We start from the raw sequence: 15,504 nt of genomic DNA, 5'->3' as shown, positions 1-15,504 counted from the left end.
GACGAGCATCTCCGCCTTCAGTTGTTGAAGAAGCGGACTGTACAAATATATTCCACCTTAACTCTTTAAAAACTGGCACAACAACTGCTTTTAATTTCCCACTACGTTGTTTCTGATCCATGGAAGTTTCAGACAAGCTCCAGACCAAACTTGCAGAGAAACAGACATTCTGTTTGAGGGAACCTCGCTAGCAGGATACATTTTATAACGAGGAAACGCAAACGAGAAACAAACTAAAAAATAGGACGTTCACCTTTTTTTTGTAATCGTCGCTCGCCCTACATTTTGGGTACCACTAAACCACGTGATGGAATTGAATGCTGACTTTTTGTGTAGCAAAGCATACTACAAAAGGCCGGTTTTAAATACACAAGTAGAATGAGGAAATATGTACAGGCAGGCAGTGAGCAATTTAGAGAGACACAGGTTTATCGCTTAAAACAAGAATATTCAGCTGTGTTTGTAAAGAGAATACATGATCATCCTGGAAAAGGCATCCAGACTGCCTTGTTTACAAACAAAACCCCAAATAGCTGGAGAAAGAGTACTGATCCTGATTTCTGTGTTAAGTTAAGGACAGGAATGTATAACCTATGCACATTTCAGCATGCACATTGTGTTAAAAGGACCATTTAATGCCTCACATGGATTTTCAAGAAGAAAAGGGTAGAAAAAAGATGAAAATCTATTATGTGACTTAGGAATGCACATGGTGAGTTGGCATGAAATGACCCCAATATAATAATAAATAATAATAATGGATTTTATTTGTATAGCACACTTTAAAATACAAAGAAGTCTCAAGGTGCTTTACATGGTTTAAACAATCACAACAATTATACAAAAGTAATAGAAGTGCTGAAGTCAGACAGAAAGTAGGATAATATAAAATTGCAATAAATAATACATTTAATTTAAAATAATAAATAGGATCATAATGAAATCAAAGAATATGTATTTAAAAACAGAGCAATTTAAGACAGAACAATTTAAACAACGCAATCTAAAAACAACACAAAAACCAAGACCTTAGGTGAAGGCAGAGATGAATAGTTAAGTTTTGAGGTGTGATTTAAAAGCAGCGAGGGAAATCTAAGGCCCTCATTTTCTCCGGGAGCTTATTCCATAGGCATGGCCTCAGCGAGGAGAAGGCACGATCTCCCATGTTTGTCAACTTTGTCCGGGGAACCCGCAAGGAGACTGGGGTTATATGTTGCGATTTCCGTGTCCAGGTGAAAACCCGGGCAGCACTATTTTGAACATACTGTAACCTCTGGATGGTTTTGGCTGGTAGACCTGCGAGCAGAGAGTTGCAGTAGTCAAGACGGGAGCTGATGAAAGCGTACACCAACTTTTCTGCAGCATGTTTGGGTAGGGAGGGTCTCAGCCTTGAGATGTTTCTCAGGCGGTAGAATGAAGTTTGAGTGGGGTGACCATTGATGGTGATACCGGCCTTTTTTGTTTGATGAGGGGTGTCAATAAGAATGGCTTCTGACTTGGCGCCATTTAGCTGTAGGGAGTTGTTGCTCATCCAGTGCTGTGGAGTATTAAGATGCCCTGGTAGCTCTCAGAGCAGAGGAATATGCTTTCTGGTGTTCTCTGAAGGACAGTTTGTGGACAGTTAAGCCAGTTTGCCTAAATCTGCGCAAATTTTTCCGACCCTCCGATTTTAGGGCTCTGAGATGGTCAGTGAACCAGGGGGCTGAGCGGTGGAAGGACACTAGCCGCGTTTTTTTCGGGGGCAAACCTGTCTAGGCCATCAAGAAGAGTGATGTTGTAGTGGGGCACATGCTCTTCAAGTGAGAGTGCAGCATCAGGCTCAGACAGGGCAGAGGAGAGCGTTAGATAGCAGAGCATGGTCAATGTCCTTGATTTTACGGAAGGTGATGGAACGCTTGCTGCTAGAGGCAGGTGGTGCAATCATAGTGTCCAGTAGTACCACACTGTGGTCAGAGATGCCTAGCTCCAGGACATGGGTGTTGGTAACTGAGCCATCGGCAGTAATGGCAAGATCAAGGGTATGGCCGTGATTATGGGTTGGTCCTTGTACATGCTGAGTAAGCGGGAGGCAATCCAGGAGGTTGAGGAAGTCAATGTTCAGCGGGCACTTGGGGGCATCTACATGGATATTAAAGTCACCAAGTACCACCAGCCTGGAAAAGGTGGGGCACAGGGTTGTGAGGAGATTTGAGAAATCTGATATAAAAGTAGAGTTAGCTCTGGGTGGTCTATAAATAGAGACAATTAGCAGAGGTTCAGGAGTGAGGCAACTGGCAGCTAAACATTCGAAAGATGGGGAATCAGGGACCTGCAGTTCAACCAGGCCGAAAGTGTCCCGATAGAACTCTGCCAGCCCCCCACCACGGCCAGAGCTGCGTGCTTTTTCAATATATTTGAAGCCTGCAGGAGTCGCCTCATTTAAGGTGAGATAGTCACCACTGCGGTGCCAAGTTTCACTAAGACATAAAATGTCAATATCATATTCAGATATAAAATCATTTAATTTAAGTGTTTTGTTAGTGAGAGACTGGATGTTCAGGGAGGCAAATTTGACAGCCTTCTGTTTTTGGGAGCAGGGTGCGGGTTCTTTGAGAGGGCGGAGATTGCTTCTAGTTCCGTGAGCTATAGTGTTGACACAGTGCGATCGCGTCCTTCTAGAATTAAGCAGCACAGGGATAGGGAGGTCCCAGCAGGGGAGCTGACACCTGGGCCAGAGCACTGGAGAACTGGAGCTATACTTTTTTTAAAGGCATGTTGCAATACATTTACATATTTCTCTATGGTCTGAGGAGGCACATATATCGTTCAACCTTGATTCTGAAATGGTACACAGACACTTTGACTGAAGAAGATGAAAAAGGATAATAACATAGCACATCATTTTAATGGTCACTTGAGATCTTTGCTTAGAAGCAGTACATACTACCGGTCACAAGTAGTTGTTGAGAGTTGAAAATCAGGCACCCCTTTTAAACCATTTATTTCATCATTCTTTCATGCCATTTAGCAAGCTCTGGGAGTTAATAATGATTGGCACAGTAATCAATAGAGTATGCTGTATTTGTGTGTTCTGGATAAAACAATGTTTTTAGGCAGTCATGAAAGACAATAGATTCTCCACTAGAGCAACACAATTTAAAATCTTTTACTTTTTTGACCTATTCTATCATAACAACAGTTAAATACGTCCCACTAAGTATCCCTTAGGCTATTCAACAGATATAGTTGATATTTTCAATTCACTATGTTACATTTGACATTTGCTCAAGAATTACCAATGTGGTGTTAAAAAGGAATGCTGTCTAAATGTATAAGCATCAGTCCTAACATGCCTGCAGCTACTGAATACATTTAAAAAAAGATTAAAATCCAAAACACAACTGAAACTTGTTTTGAATCTTCGAACTTATGTTTAATAACTCTAGAATCAAAGTTTAAAGAATAGTATGTAACAATGAGCAAAGAGATAAACTGAATATTGTGCAAAAATCAACCAATTCCCCATATTGAGCTTGTAAAAATGTAACACTATTGGTTATAAGCTATAAAGCTATTGGTTAAAGTTATATATACTGGTGTAAAGTGGAAAGCTATTTATTACTAGGCAATTAATATTAAAGCAGCAATAAGGAGTTCTGTTTCAAAACTAGCAAGCTAACTACCTAAAAGGTATGCAAAAACCTTGCAAACACCACGAACGGCCCAGTTGACACTGATATAAGCTTGCCAACACACTAACTGGTGCCTTTTGGCAGTATAGCTGGCAATGTCATGTTGTGAAAGCTTTTCTTCCATTTTTGCAGGGTGTTCCAGCCAACAACACAGAACTACATAGGGCATTTCCTGGATGGCTAGTGGGGAAGACACAGGTGTTTATCTGTCCTTCACATGACCATATGCTATCAAAATTAATTTGAGGATGGTACCAAAACTATCGGCCTATAAAACCATACCTCAGAAAGTGTAAAATGATTGCATAATGTTACTTTAAAGTGATTACATGAAATTATATAAATATGAGTGTAAACATATTGATTACTACATTATTGGACTAAAGTAACTGATTCATAATGAATAATAAACTATTGACTGAATTGGTATTTGTGTATTGCTGTGTCTCACAACTTTAAGTTCTGAATTTGCCTGACACAAGCAAGCAGAATAGCGTGGACCAGGGTCCTGAAACACGAGTACTAAAGCAGGTGACTCAGCTGAAGAAAACTGAACTTCTCTTGCTGAATGCTGAATTAAGGCAACATCACATCCATACAGACTAGGGCACTTAAAGACTTTGAGGTAAAAGTATTTCCTGTGTAACAATAACTTGTAACAAATCCTCAATATCACCTAGTAGACAGTATGAAACTCATGACATTCCATCGCTATATTAACTACAGTTTATACAACATAAATTCCTCAGACAAAGTCACAAAACACAGATAGGATTAGTGGTTGAAAGACCCTGATTCACTGTGAGTGGACCTGCCCTTTGCATCTCTATTTTAATTCAATAGAAATTCTCAGCCTTGACAACATTATGGGTTTGACCCACTGAGAGGACAATGCTGAAGAAAACATATTTATAATCCTAGTGGGTTTGGATACAATGGTCTGCTAAACGGATAAATCTAACAAACATGACATAGTGGCACCATAACTTGCATAATACTATCAACAAAGGCATACAGTTTCAGAACATTCCTTTACATATTCAAGAGAGTGAATACTTTTTTGTAGAAGCATTGACCACATTGTAGGCACATACACTACATTACAACACAGCAGCACGTTGCTGGGTAGTCGGTACTGACTTTGGACTCATTCCCAAAGACATAGTAAAGGTGGGAGTCGCCTTTCCATTTGTAGGACACTTTGGTAATAGGGATCAATTCAATTGTGTGTTGCTGAAAGGAAGAGAGATCAGCTTTGTTAGTGGGTGTTCATTTTAGATAAAGAATCCAACAGTCAAACAAAAACTTGAGTCACTACCTGAAAGCACATACTCAGGAATTTAGATTTGTGTGTGTGTGTGTGTGTGTGTGTGTGTGTGTGTGTGTGTGTGTGTGTGTGTGTGTGTGTGTGTGTGTGAAAGGGAAAGATAAAGGAGCATACCTGCTGGTGAATGCGTCCAGACTGGGAGAATTTGCTTTGGTGTTCCTTGACCAGTCTGTCTGATGCCTGAGATACATTTGGATCGGGGAAGCCATACACTGGGTACACCTGCATTGGATACATCGTGTTTAGTCTAATTCTAGTCTCATTTAAAGCTAATGACTATGCTCAACTACAGACCCTACCAAAACACATAGAGGAAAAGATAATTATCTTACACAAATGTTTTACATGACGGATTTCTTCCTGGAAAACACTAGATCTTTACAAAACATAAAGTTCATTCTGCTATTTCTGTTGCTATTTCACACAATACAATTCTCCCTGAAAAAAATATATAATAAACCAACCATCCTGCTTTGCTAGGCCCTTTTTCTGCTTTTTCCTACCATGTATTGGGCATCATGAAAGAGCCTATTTCCAGTTACTGAGGATAGGTTCTCAATCTGAATGCCACTAGACTGCTGAGCCACGTAATCCTCCAGGTTGTTCTTCCTAGAAAGCGCAGAGAAAAGACCAGTTGTTAACATCACTTAAAGTTACAGTTTGTCCAGTAGCCCCGACCACATTCGGGCTTGACGCCCATGGAGGACACGGGTTCGAATCCGGCCCGATGTCATTTCTCCTGTCCACTCGCCACCTCTTCTCCCTCTCATTTCCTGTCCCACTCTTCACTGATCTATCAATTAAAGGCATAAAAGCCCAGTTTGTGATTCTGGTGAAAGGTTACTGATACTTAGTCTCAACAGCCAATCAAATGACACCCCTCCCTTCCATGCTCCTGAAGTTACGCATTGATTGGCTGGAATTGTTTATGGCTGGGTCTGAACCACTTTGTCCGCTTCCCATTTAAAGAACATGGACTGTGCACAAAGAGCATAAAACATTCCATTCTAATACATCTTACTATATCTAAGATATCGATAAGTTGTTTGAAACTAATAGTGAAAGTTCCACTTGATATACGTTTGCCGTTTCTGTATCTTCTATTGAAATTCTTTGTTTCAGTAGATTTTATGGCATGCATCCATCTTTTAGGGCCATTCAAAGAAGAACACAGTCATTCAGAGAAATATCTTATGATGTCAGAATTCCTATCAGGTCAAGTTGAGGATTTGTTTATGTTGCTTTTTGGGATTAAATTAATGGTAACTGTTGTGATATGAATTGTTTAAAAACTTTAAGAAGGGTTTAAAGAATCACTCTACAGCACTTGCCATGCTAATTTGTTTTCTACAACCATGTACAATTTGTAATGTAATTATAGTTTGGGTATTTGGTATAGTATGGTAAAAGTGCCTAATACTAAAGCACAAACTTGATAGTGACTGACTCACCATGTAATCTTGAGGTTGATAAACATCAGCAGCTGCTTCCTCCCCTCACAGGTCTCACACTGCTGTAGTCCGTCCCCATTGCACTCAGTACAGCTATGGAAGGGAGGAAAGAAGATGCAGCTTCACCCCAGGCCGCCATGCCAACATCACATCCTATTTTTAACTCAAAATGGCACTCTTTGTCTGATAGAGTGTGTGTGTGGTTAGTGTGTGTGTGTATGTGCAGTAAGTATGTGAATGAGAGAGATTGTGTGGGTCTGTGTGTGTGTTTGTGTTTGTGCGAGGAGAGAGGGTGTCTTACTTTTCTTTTCCTGATCCCCCGCAGCTGTCACATGTATCCTGAAATCTTTTCCCACTGCCATCGCATGCAGAGCAGTTTTTCTGAAGGACAGTGAGATTATGCTTAAGCAAGATGCACTTCATGGGTTATATTTAAAAGCCACATTATACAGCAGTTTGCCACTTTTTGAGCTATGTTTTTATAGGCAACCAGTTAGCACATTAGCAAACTTTTATCAGTGCCAACCGGGCTGGTGTTTGTAGTGTTTATGCATGCCTTTTAGGTAGTTGGTTTGTAGTTTCAGACCAAAACCCCTTACTGCTGCTTTAAGGGTAATTCATAAAAACAGTAATCAAACAAATGCAGCAAACTGTACTATTGTCTGCAACAAATTAATTTGACACCTGCCATTCATTTGTTGTTATCACAGACTACCAATTATCAAGCCAAACTGGACATACCTTGCCAGAGCCAGTGCACACGTCACACCGGGTTTGTCCTGTCTCTTTGCAAATATGGCAGTCCTGAGGAAGTCACAGATGTACTCCATTAGTGTATGATCTCAAACATACAACATAGAGCACAGAATCAGAGGCCCTGCCGAGGCCTGTCTGGTCTACAGCACAAGGCTCAAGGAGCAATTTCCTTGATCAGGTTTGAAAACAAGTGCCTTATAAAGTATTGATAAGATTGAAAAGATTGATAAGGCTGAAAAGATTTTAAGTAACAGATTGAGCTTCACATAGAGATTGAGACGGATCGTCATAGAGTACCTTCACAGAGGAGGTGTTGGGCACTTTGATGTTCTCCTCGTGGTCCTTAAACAGGGCGGGCGTCTGCACCTGAATAGCCCAGGGGGTTGGGGCTGTTTGCAGGCCGAAATCCACAGCTTGGTCTGGTCATGTCAATCAAGAAAATAAGGGAGGGAGAGAGAGTCAGAGAGAGAGAAAATAGTCACATATTTTCTAAACACATTCCAATAGCAGGAAGAAAGAAGGCTTTCTTTAATTTCCTGTCTGTCTGTCTGTCTGTCTGTCTGTGTGTCTCTCTCTCTCTCTCTCTCTCTCTCTCTCTCTCTCAGAGAGAGAGAGAGAGAGAGAGACAAAGCCATTAAATGACAGAACATGATTGAGGGAGATCACAATGTACCTGTAAATGGTTCAGTCTTCCATTCAGTGATTCTGGCTTCAGTGAAGGTCTCCAGCCGATACTACATGAGAGGGCACAACAGCAGAGTTGAGGGAGTATACCATCTAACCTCTGCAGCTAACTCCAATCATCTCTTGAACACCTCTTCAAAATTAATTAAACTAATGTGTCTAAATTTTTTTTTCCGTAACCATACCAATAGTTTGAATATGACTGGTCCACAATGTTTTACCGTGCCAATATTTCCTGTTACCACAGATGAATTTTCAGTATATTTCTTTCCGTATGGTTTAACCTATTTCCATTCCGAAGCATTAGGGAACATGGCCTCTGTCGTCTCATCTGCTGTGGTGAATCCTAGTACGGCGCTTAGTTGAGAGACCCCACATTCGATCCTGTTAATTACATTGCATGTGTATGTCGTCTCTGTGTAGTCCATAGACACATTATGTCTCAAAGATGTGTCTGTTGCTATCCTTCTGCTACCAGTGAAAAATAACTGAAACCCTAAATCTGAAAAATCTGAACCCCTTCCCCCTCCAGATAGCCTCCTTCTTGCTATCAACCCCCACCTTTCACCCTTTGTCCTCTGTACTCTGTTCTCTGACCTTCCTGCCATTACCTTAGGGTGTGGTCTTAACCCCCCACCCCCATATTCTAGCTGACTGAATGGTATAAATGCCAACATATTATTACAGTCATGTAGGCCATTCTCTGAGCAACATACTCAGAGGGTGTCTCCACGCTGAAATAAACACCAGAAATCCTGACTACGTTTTCCGGTCCATTCTTCAAGTTTGGCGTGCTCATTAGATTCTATCAATACTTCACTAGGGGGCGCAGACTATTGAGCCACTATTGACACGGATCAATAGCAATAGTGCCAATCTTATCGCCACAGAATTCTGTTCCAATAGTGCAAATCTTATCGCCACAGAATTCTGTTCCAATAGTGCAAATCTTATCGCCACAGAATTATGTACCAATAGTCACTCTGTTTTTTGTCTTCTACTACATACACTTTAATACGATGATAATACAACATTCTGTTTTTTAAGCTAGCAGAAGTGAGTAGTCAGTCAAGTAGCGAAGCACTGTACAGATGATGCCCATGGTACCCGATAAGTGTTGAATGACTCCATGTTGGTTATGACTCCATCTTTAGCAGGGGCTTTGCTATAGCAGCAGTTCTCGCTGGCATACTCCAGAAAGGCTGTCTGTGCTGCATCCTCGGAGATGGAGGGGATGCTAAAACATAAAACTGTCGTTAGCAAGGTCAAGCAAGTAAGCACAGTAAGTACACAGGAGGAGAAGGCTTTGATTCCAATCCAATACACTTTTTTTTTCAATTCAGCTAATTGGTTTCCACAGTCCTCTAGCTGTATGTTCAGTGTGTGCTCTCAAAAAACATCTGGTGTTCATACATATTCCTGGCTCTGTAAATGGAAAATAAATATAGTGGCTTGTACCAAGCCATAAACAATTCCAGACAGTCAAAGCGTTGTTTGCAAGAGCACGGAATGGAGGGGTGCAATTTGATTGGCTGTTGAGCTCAAACATCAACAACCTTTCACCAATCATGTTTAAACAACACATTCGCTTGGGTGGTCATATAAAAGACATTAAAGAAATAGTATGCGACAATAAGCCACTTTTCGAAGCATGTTTTTATGAACAACTAGTTCTGGTATCATCTTCACAATATGGACGCAACCGGCCCTCACACCTCCAGCGATTCGTGAGCTGTGACATTTCGTCATCAAACAATGCACTCACATCTGATGTCTATTGCAAATTTCAGGAATTTTTAGGCATTGGAAGCGCTATCTTACTGTTTCCACACGGTGGCACTGTAACATAGACCCCATTTACACCTAGTATTATAATACGTCCTTGTATCTCAATATGATTTTAACCTGATTACATTTACACCTGGTATTTATACGTGTTTCCGAGGTGTCTACATTGAGATTTGAATGGAATTGATTTGAACAGTATGACATTGCCACTATATCGCCAAAAGACATGCTAGCCAGCCAACTGTACTGCTCTTGGTGTTTGTAAGGTTTTTGCAGGCCTTTCAGTAGTAAACTCCTTACTGCTGCTTTAAGTATAGATATTAATGTTGTGCACAGAGTTTTCACACAAATATCTATGTGATAATACCTTGGGCATACATTTTATTTGAGTAATATACTGTAACTACACTCATATGAATACCATAGTAACACTGAGTTCATCCCCTTTAATTGTTAACATACATATCAAAAATCATTTTGGACAGGTTGGAAAGCACAGACATTGTGTAGAACAAATGTACAAAACAAAAGAAAGGTGAGTAGGACCATAATCAGTAAATGAGTCTTACTTCCAGTCAACCTGTGAAGGCTGAGTATCTGGTGTCGGCAATGGATGAAGAGGAGCAGGAGGAGGAACAAATCCACCTGCCAAGTAAAACAATAGCCCACAACAGGTTAAGATCCACAGGTAGTACCAAGTACAAATACCCCATGGGACACATCTATCAAAAAAAAATTGCTTTGCAAATTAAAATGCTACTTGCAAACAAATGCAAGACATGTTACAAATGTAAAAATAGAATGGAAATAGATAAACAACATTCTGCATGTCTGTATGATCGGTTTTACATTACATTCACATTTTTTCAATAAGTATGCAGCATACAACCATGTCATTTTTAGATCACGTGACTTTTGGCACTATTATTACGCTTGTACGAGTTGCAAATGAAAACACACCAAAACAGGAGGCAGCGCTACTGGGTCATCTGTCTTCCAGTCAGCTCATGAAAGGAGGAGCTCAGTCTTAGTAGGATCTTTCGCAGTCTTTCAGCCTTTGGACTCTGAAAGGTCTCTAATCTTACTATCTTTTTGCTTTCTCGGTGCAAGTCTCTCCCTGTCATACTGAAATAAAACCAATTTTGATGACCTAACCTGCTATGTCAATGTCTGTGTGAAAAAGATTGTCAAAACATCCTTTAAAAAGACCGTCCAGCCACCCAATTCAATACTTGAAACTTGAAAGTACCTTAGGCTCCTTTGAGAAAGGCACTATAGACTACATAAATACTATATACTATATAAAGAATTGTATTGTTATATTAAAAAAAGAATTAAACTGATACACAGAAGAATGGGCCTTCTGCCTCATTCTGTGGATTTTGGATATAGGCGTGGCAACATTTTCTTCTCTGACTGAAAACATTTGCATGTGCCAATCACAAACCATCACTGGCCAATACTGACAGGGAGCTCTGCGAATTGAAACTTAGCTCGACATAGCTCTGTGTACGTTTGCATGGCAACCAGAAGTCCATTCATTCCTATGGGAACTTCACTGATCTCCAATGTGCGGAATTTGCCCCAAACACAATGTCTAAATGTCAGCAGATTTTGGGAAGACCATATGCACGGTGTGCCAGTACGTTAATGGCTTTGGGAAAAACGAGTTAGCTAACAGGCTATTTCCTTCAATTCAGTTGCTAGACAATGTTGATAGTCAAATTGTGTTATGGTATGATTAAAAAGAAACTAGTTTAGATAGTTAAACACATTGTAAATCTGAGTAGGTTGTTCTACTAAGAAATACGGTTAGCCTATATACCACCTATCTAAGTTAAAAGTGAGAGAACTCATAGTTTAAGGAGAGAACTTGTGTGATCAGGCAACCTTTGCATTTTATTGCTATTTCATTTATTGCTATTTCAGACATGCTGAAAGCATTCTTTTGGGTGAGGCCATCTGTATAGAAATGCATTTCACTCACACACACTCAAGGGCATATTGCATATATATTATACAGAGTTACGGATAGGAAACAAAACTGTGTGGAAACAATGCATTATTGTGCATCCAGATATCAAAAATAGAACAATTAAGAGAAAAGCACTGGGTTTGGATGTGCTGTAGCCAACAATCCCAGAGAAAACTAACATTAGAGCAATACAGCAAGCAATATAGTTACTTACATCTCTGCAATGTGTAGCCACCTGTGCGATACACCTTAACTTAATGTTATGTAACTTAATATCTACAATAATACCTGATAATAAAGATGTAAAGAAAAGTAAAGAACCAAATCAAAATAATAATAATAATAATATGATAATCAACTTTATCAACAATCATGAGCTATTTCATGAGCTGAATGGAAGACGGATGCCTCTGTAGCGCCACCTGCTGTTTTGGTGCGTCATTTGCAACTCGTAAAAGTTTTTACATTTGCAACTCGTACAGGCGTAATAACAGTGCCAAAAGTTACATGATCCCCAAATGATGTGGTTGCTCTTTCCTTTAAAGAATCAGTTTATACACATTTTATACACCGATTATCAATATTACACTGATTATACACACATGCAAAATATTGCTTATTTCTTTCCATTCTTTCTTTACATCGGTGGAACCTGTCCTGCTTTTATTTGCAAAACACACTGTATTTTTTTTGTTAAAGACATGGTGTGCATATTTGCAAAGTGCGGGGCATTTATGAATCATATTCTCTTTGTTTGTGATGTCATGGCAGCTTTTAAACTCCACACAGTAGCCTGCATATCGTGGAGGATGGGAAGGGCACTGTTGGTCTAGTTCTGAATCACTATCTTTTATCAGTGGTAGTCCAAGTTGCACAAAAGCACTTCAGGAAAATACCCCTGGTAATGTTTTACTTTCCTCACACCATGTATTAAAGCACTTCATGTTACTAGATTATGAGATCTGTAGCAGATTTCGGTACCCACTGAGCAGGAAGTGCAAAAGTAGGCCCCATTTCCGTTAGAGTGAGACTATTTCCCCAACCCTATTGCAAATATTGCTCAATTAGGCAAATTCAGAAATAAAACAGGTGACAGCTCACTGAGAAATAGTTTAGGCCAGAATTTAAAGAGTCAAAATATACTAGACCATAGTGATGTGACTGCAATCACCCTATAACAATGTAACAGTTGTTGTCAATTGTTAAAGTATTCTATTTATTCAAGGATAGGACCAAATAATGATCCCAGAGACTGATGTTGCTAATAACCAAGGGAGTAAGAGATGGTGAGTGTTATCTAAATTGTAAGGAGAGAGAGAGAGGGCCTCCTTGTGTGTTCTCTGAGCTTGACACCGCATGGTCTGTGCCAAGGGCATCACCTGTGACAGGGATCATTGGATAAACAACATTGGGTAGGGCGTTCATTAAATCTCCGGGTTTATTTTTATTTGTATATCTATTAGTCTTCATACTGTGAAGTTAATACATACTTCGGGTGACACTGAGCACAAATAAAAACTGCTATGATACCATAATATTATTATTCTGTCTATTTTTCTATTATTATTAGCCTTAATGCTCGTGATAATGTCACACCCGTATCTCTGCACCTTCAACTCATCCAGATGTTCACTGTATTGAACACCTTGCCTGCAGCAATAAACACACACACACACAATCATCCTGGCATGCACAGACATAGACCCTCCTTAATGCACATACCTGCTCCTCCAGCCATGAAACCCTCGTAACCAGGGACATTCCCATACACTGGTGGGGCAGTGGGGTTAGGCTGAGGATACACAGCTGAAAGGGAAAAAATATAGATTTTCTTTGAGCATTTTAAAACAAATAGCTAAACCCATACAGAGAGAACATAACATATTTTATTGTATAGTACTTCTGTACATTAACATTTGTATCCATCGTGTAGTGGCTCCGTTGGAACTGGAACTCCATATGCATTGATGATGATGGTCAAGTATGATGATGTGTTAACATGTTTTTTGTCAGTGTGAAACTGCATAGAAGGGTCACGTGAAATAACAAAGCTACTCAGCCATCAGAATATGCAATCATTTCGACTCTAATTCCATATTTTAAAGAGGGTAGTTGTTTTCACTTGATTGGTCCAGTTGATTATTTTCATCACTAGCCTATCCCGTTTCATCTGTTTTTAACCTTTTCAGTTGATTGAAATTTGCTTGTGTTCTACAACTAAAAGTTAGGATGGTACATTAAATATATATGCAGTTTCAGTCAAACGGCCCTGAGTAAAACAAACCAGAAATAACTAAACAAGAAATAGTGGGTCAGGGATGGTGAAGTTATATATATCTTACCACTTCCACGGCAGCTGTCGTGTGGCATATATGTAACATGACTAAGCTTACATGCAGAATCAGAACAGGCACGCAGTTTGACGTTATATTACACCTCAGTTTACCTTCTCTAAAATAAAAAGCCTAAAAATCCAAACGATAACGTTTAAGTAAGAAATAGCTGAGTTCATCGGAAGCGGAGTAGGTGGGGTAGTCACAGCTATGCTTTCGTCCATTTATTAACTGGATTTATATACGTTTTTTATATTCCTACTACCGTCAATCAAAGAAAACAAAAGATAAAGCGATTACTTCATGTATATTCGATATTAGCGGACAACTTTACATGCCTGCCAGCCTAATCTCCGCATTTTCCGTTTTAAGTTAATTAACGTAATCTGTCTATCTTTGTCTGAAAAAAAGAGTTGCGACAATCTAGTGCACTGTGCCTATGGAACACTAAACAGAGCCATCATATATACATAGGATTGCAAATGAACGTATAGAGTTTTGTTTCCCAATTGTGCTGTGCAGGCTACACATAGCCCATACGTTTACAGTCACCAGACGGCTTTAGGCGTGATTAGCACAGCTTGGGTTTCCCCATCATGCCAACATCAGTTAGACCTTCATTGCACAAGTGGGCTCAGAACTATGAGAAGAAAAGAGCTACTCACCCCCACCTCCAGGTTGAAACATTTTTGTGGTGGTTCTGAAGGCTCGACGACGCCAAAGCAATCCTTCGAGTAACAATCGCAGTGCGAGGAAGGCTATAAAAACAGTGGAATGCACCCTTCTTCCTGGTGGTCTACGCCCCCAATCCCTACATCAACGCCCTTCTGGATAGCAGTGTACAGACCCTTCGTCTAGCACAGGCAGTGGCGGTTCTACATGGAATTACGCCCCGGGCGAAATCCCCTCTGAGCGCCCCCCCGCCGGAAAAAAAAATAATCTTATTTATTTTTTATTATAACAATATAAGTGAAACACAAACTTAAATGTATCAATTGCACAAATCCTTCAATAGAACATTTGAATAACACACTTAAGAGAATCAATGCACACATCATGTGCATTAATGTTAGCTAACCAGCTCTCTGCAAGTTAGGTTGTGCAAGCACTCAACATGCATTATGGTTTAGTTGAGTTAGCTAATCGTGGCTAACGGGATTTCGCTAACGCTGGCTATTATAGTTGTGTCAAAGGAAATATATGGTCTAACCAGCTAGCTATCGACCTGTTCATTATTAAGATTATACTAGTACTCTGTATGCTGTTATATTCTGTTAGTTGTGGCTAGCGGGACTTCGCTAACACTTTAGCCTAGTGTCAGATGAATGAAAATGTCCATACCCTATGGTCAAATCAGCTAACTAACGCTAGCTAGCAAACAATTCTGTTGGTGCTCAACATTAGCTGGTTGCCTTAATAGGAATTTAGGTTAAGTTACACTTGACTGAAAACACATTTTTACCTTGTCCACTTGAGCATCCTTCAATAGTTATCTTGATAATGTAATAGACTACTCTGT

At 39.9% G+C, this 15,504-nt stretch overlaps 1 protein-coding gene across 2 annotated transcripts; it reads right to left on the bottom strand.

Moving 5' to 3' along the window:
- Positions 1–3,942: 3,942 nt before the first annotated feature.
- On the bottom strand, positions 3,943–14,844 carry LOC105895858 (protein SSUH2 homolog). 2 transcript variants are annotated; one of them, XM_031568247.2, is made up of 12 exons: positions 14,651–14,844; positions 13,375–13,458; positions 10,247–10,322; positions 8,997–9,126; positions 7,879–7,939; positions 7,503–7,624; positions 7,191–7,253; positions 6,751–6,830; positions 6,450–6,542; positions 5,502–5,607; positions 5,113–5,220; positions 3,943–4,904 (listed from the first exon to the last, which is right to left on the bottom strand). In XM_031568247.2, exons 1-12 carry the CDS (start codon positions 14,670–14,672, stop codon positions 4,767–4,769), a joined length of 1,083 nt encoding a protein of 360 aa, XP_031424107.1. In that variant the 5' UTR covers positions 14,673–14,844; the 3' UTR covers positions 3,943–4,766. The 2 variants fall into 2 exon arrangements, with proteins under 2 accessions (XP_031424107.1, XP_031424108.1); XM_031568248.2 differs by having other exon boundaries at positions 14,657–14,844.
- Between the last annotated feature and the right edge of the window lie 660 nt (positions 14,845–15,504).

The sequence above is a fragment of the Clupea harengus genome, chromosome 5, assembly GCF_900700415.2.
Source record: "Clupea harengus chromosome 5, Ch_v2.0.2, whole genome shotgun sequence".
Classification (NCBI taxonomy): Eukaryota; Metazoa; Chordata; class Actinopteri; order Clupeiformes; family Clupeidae; genus Clupea; species Clupea harengus.
Note: the sequence above shows the minus strand (reverse complement) of the source record. Positions and strands in the feature narration are given on the sequence as shown.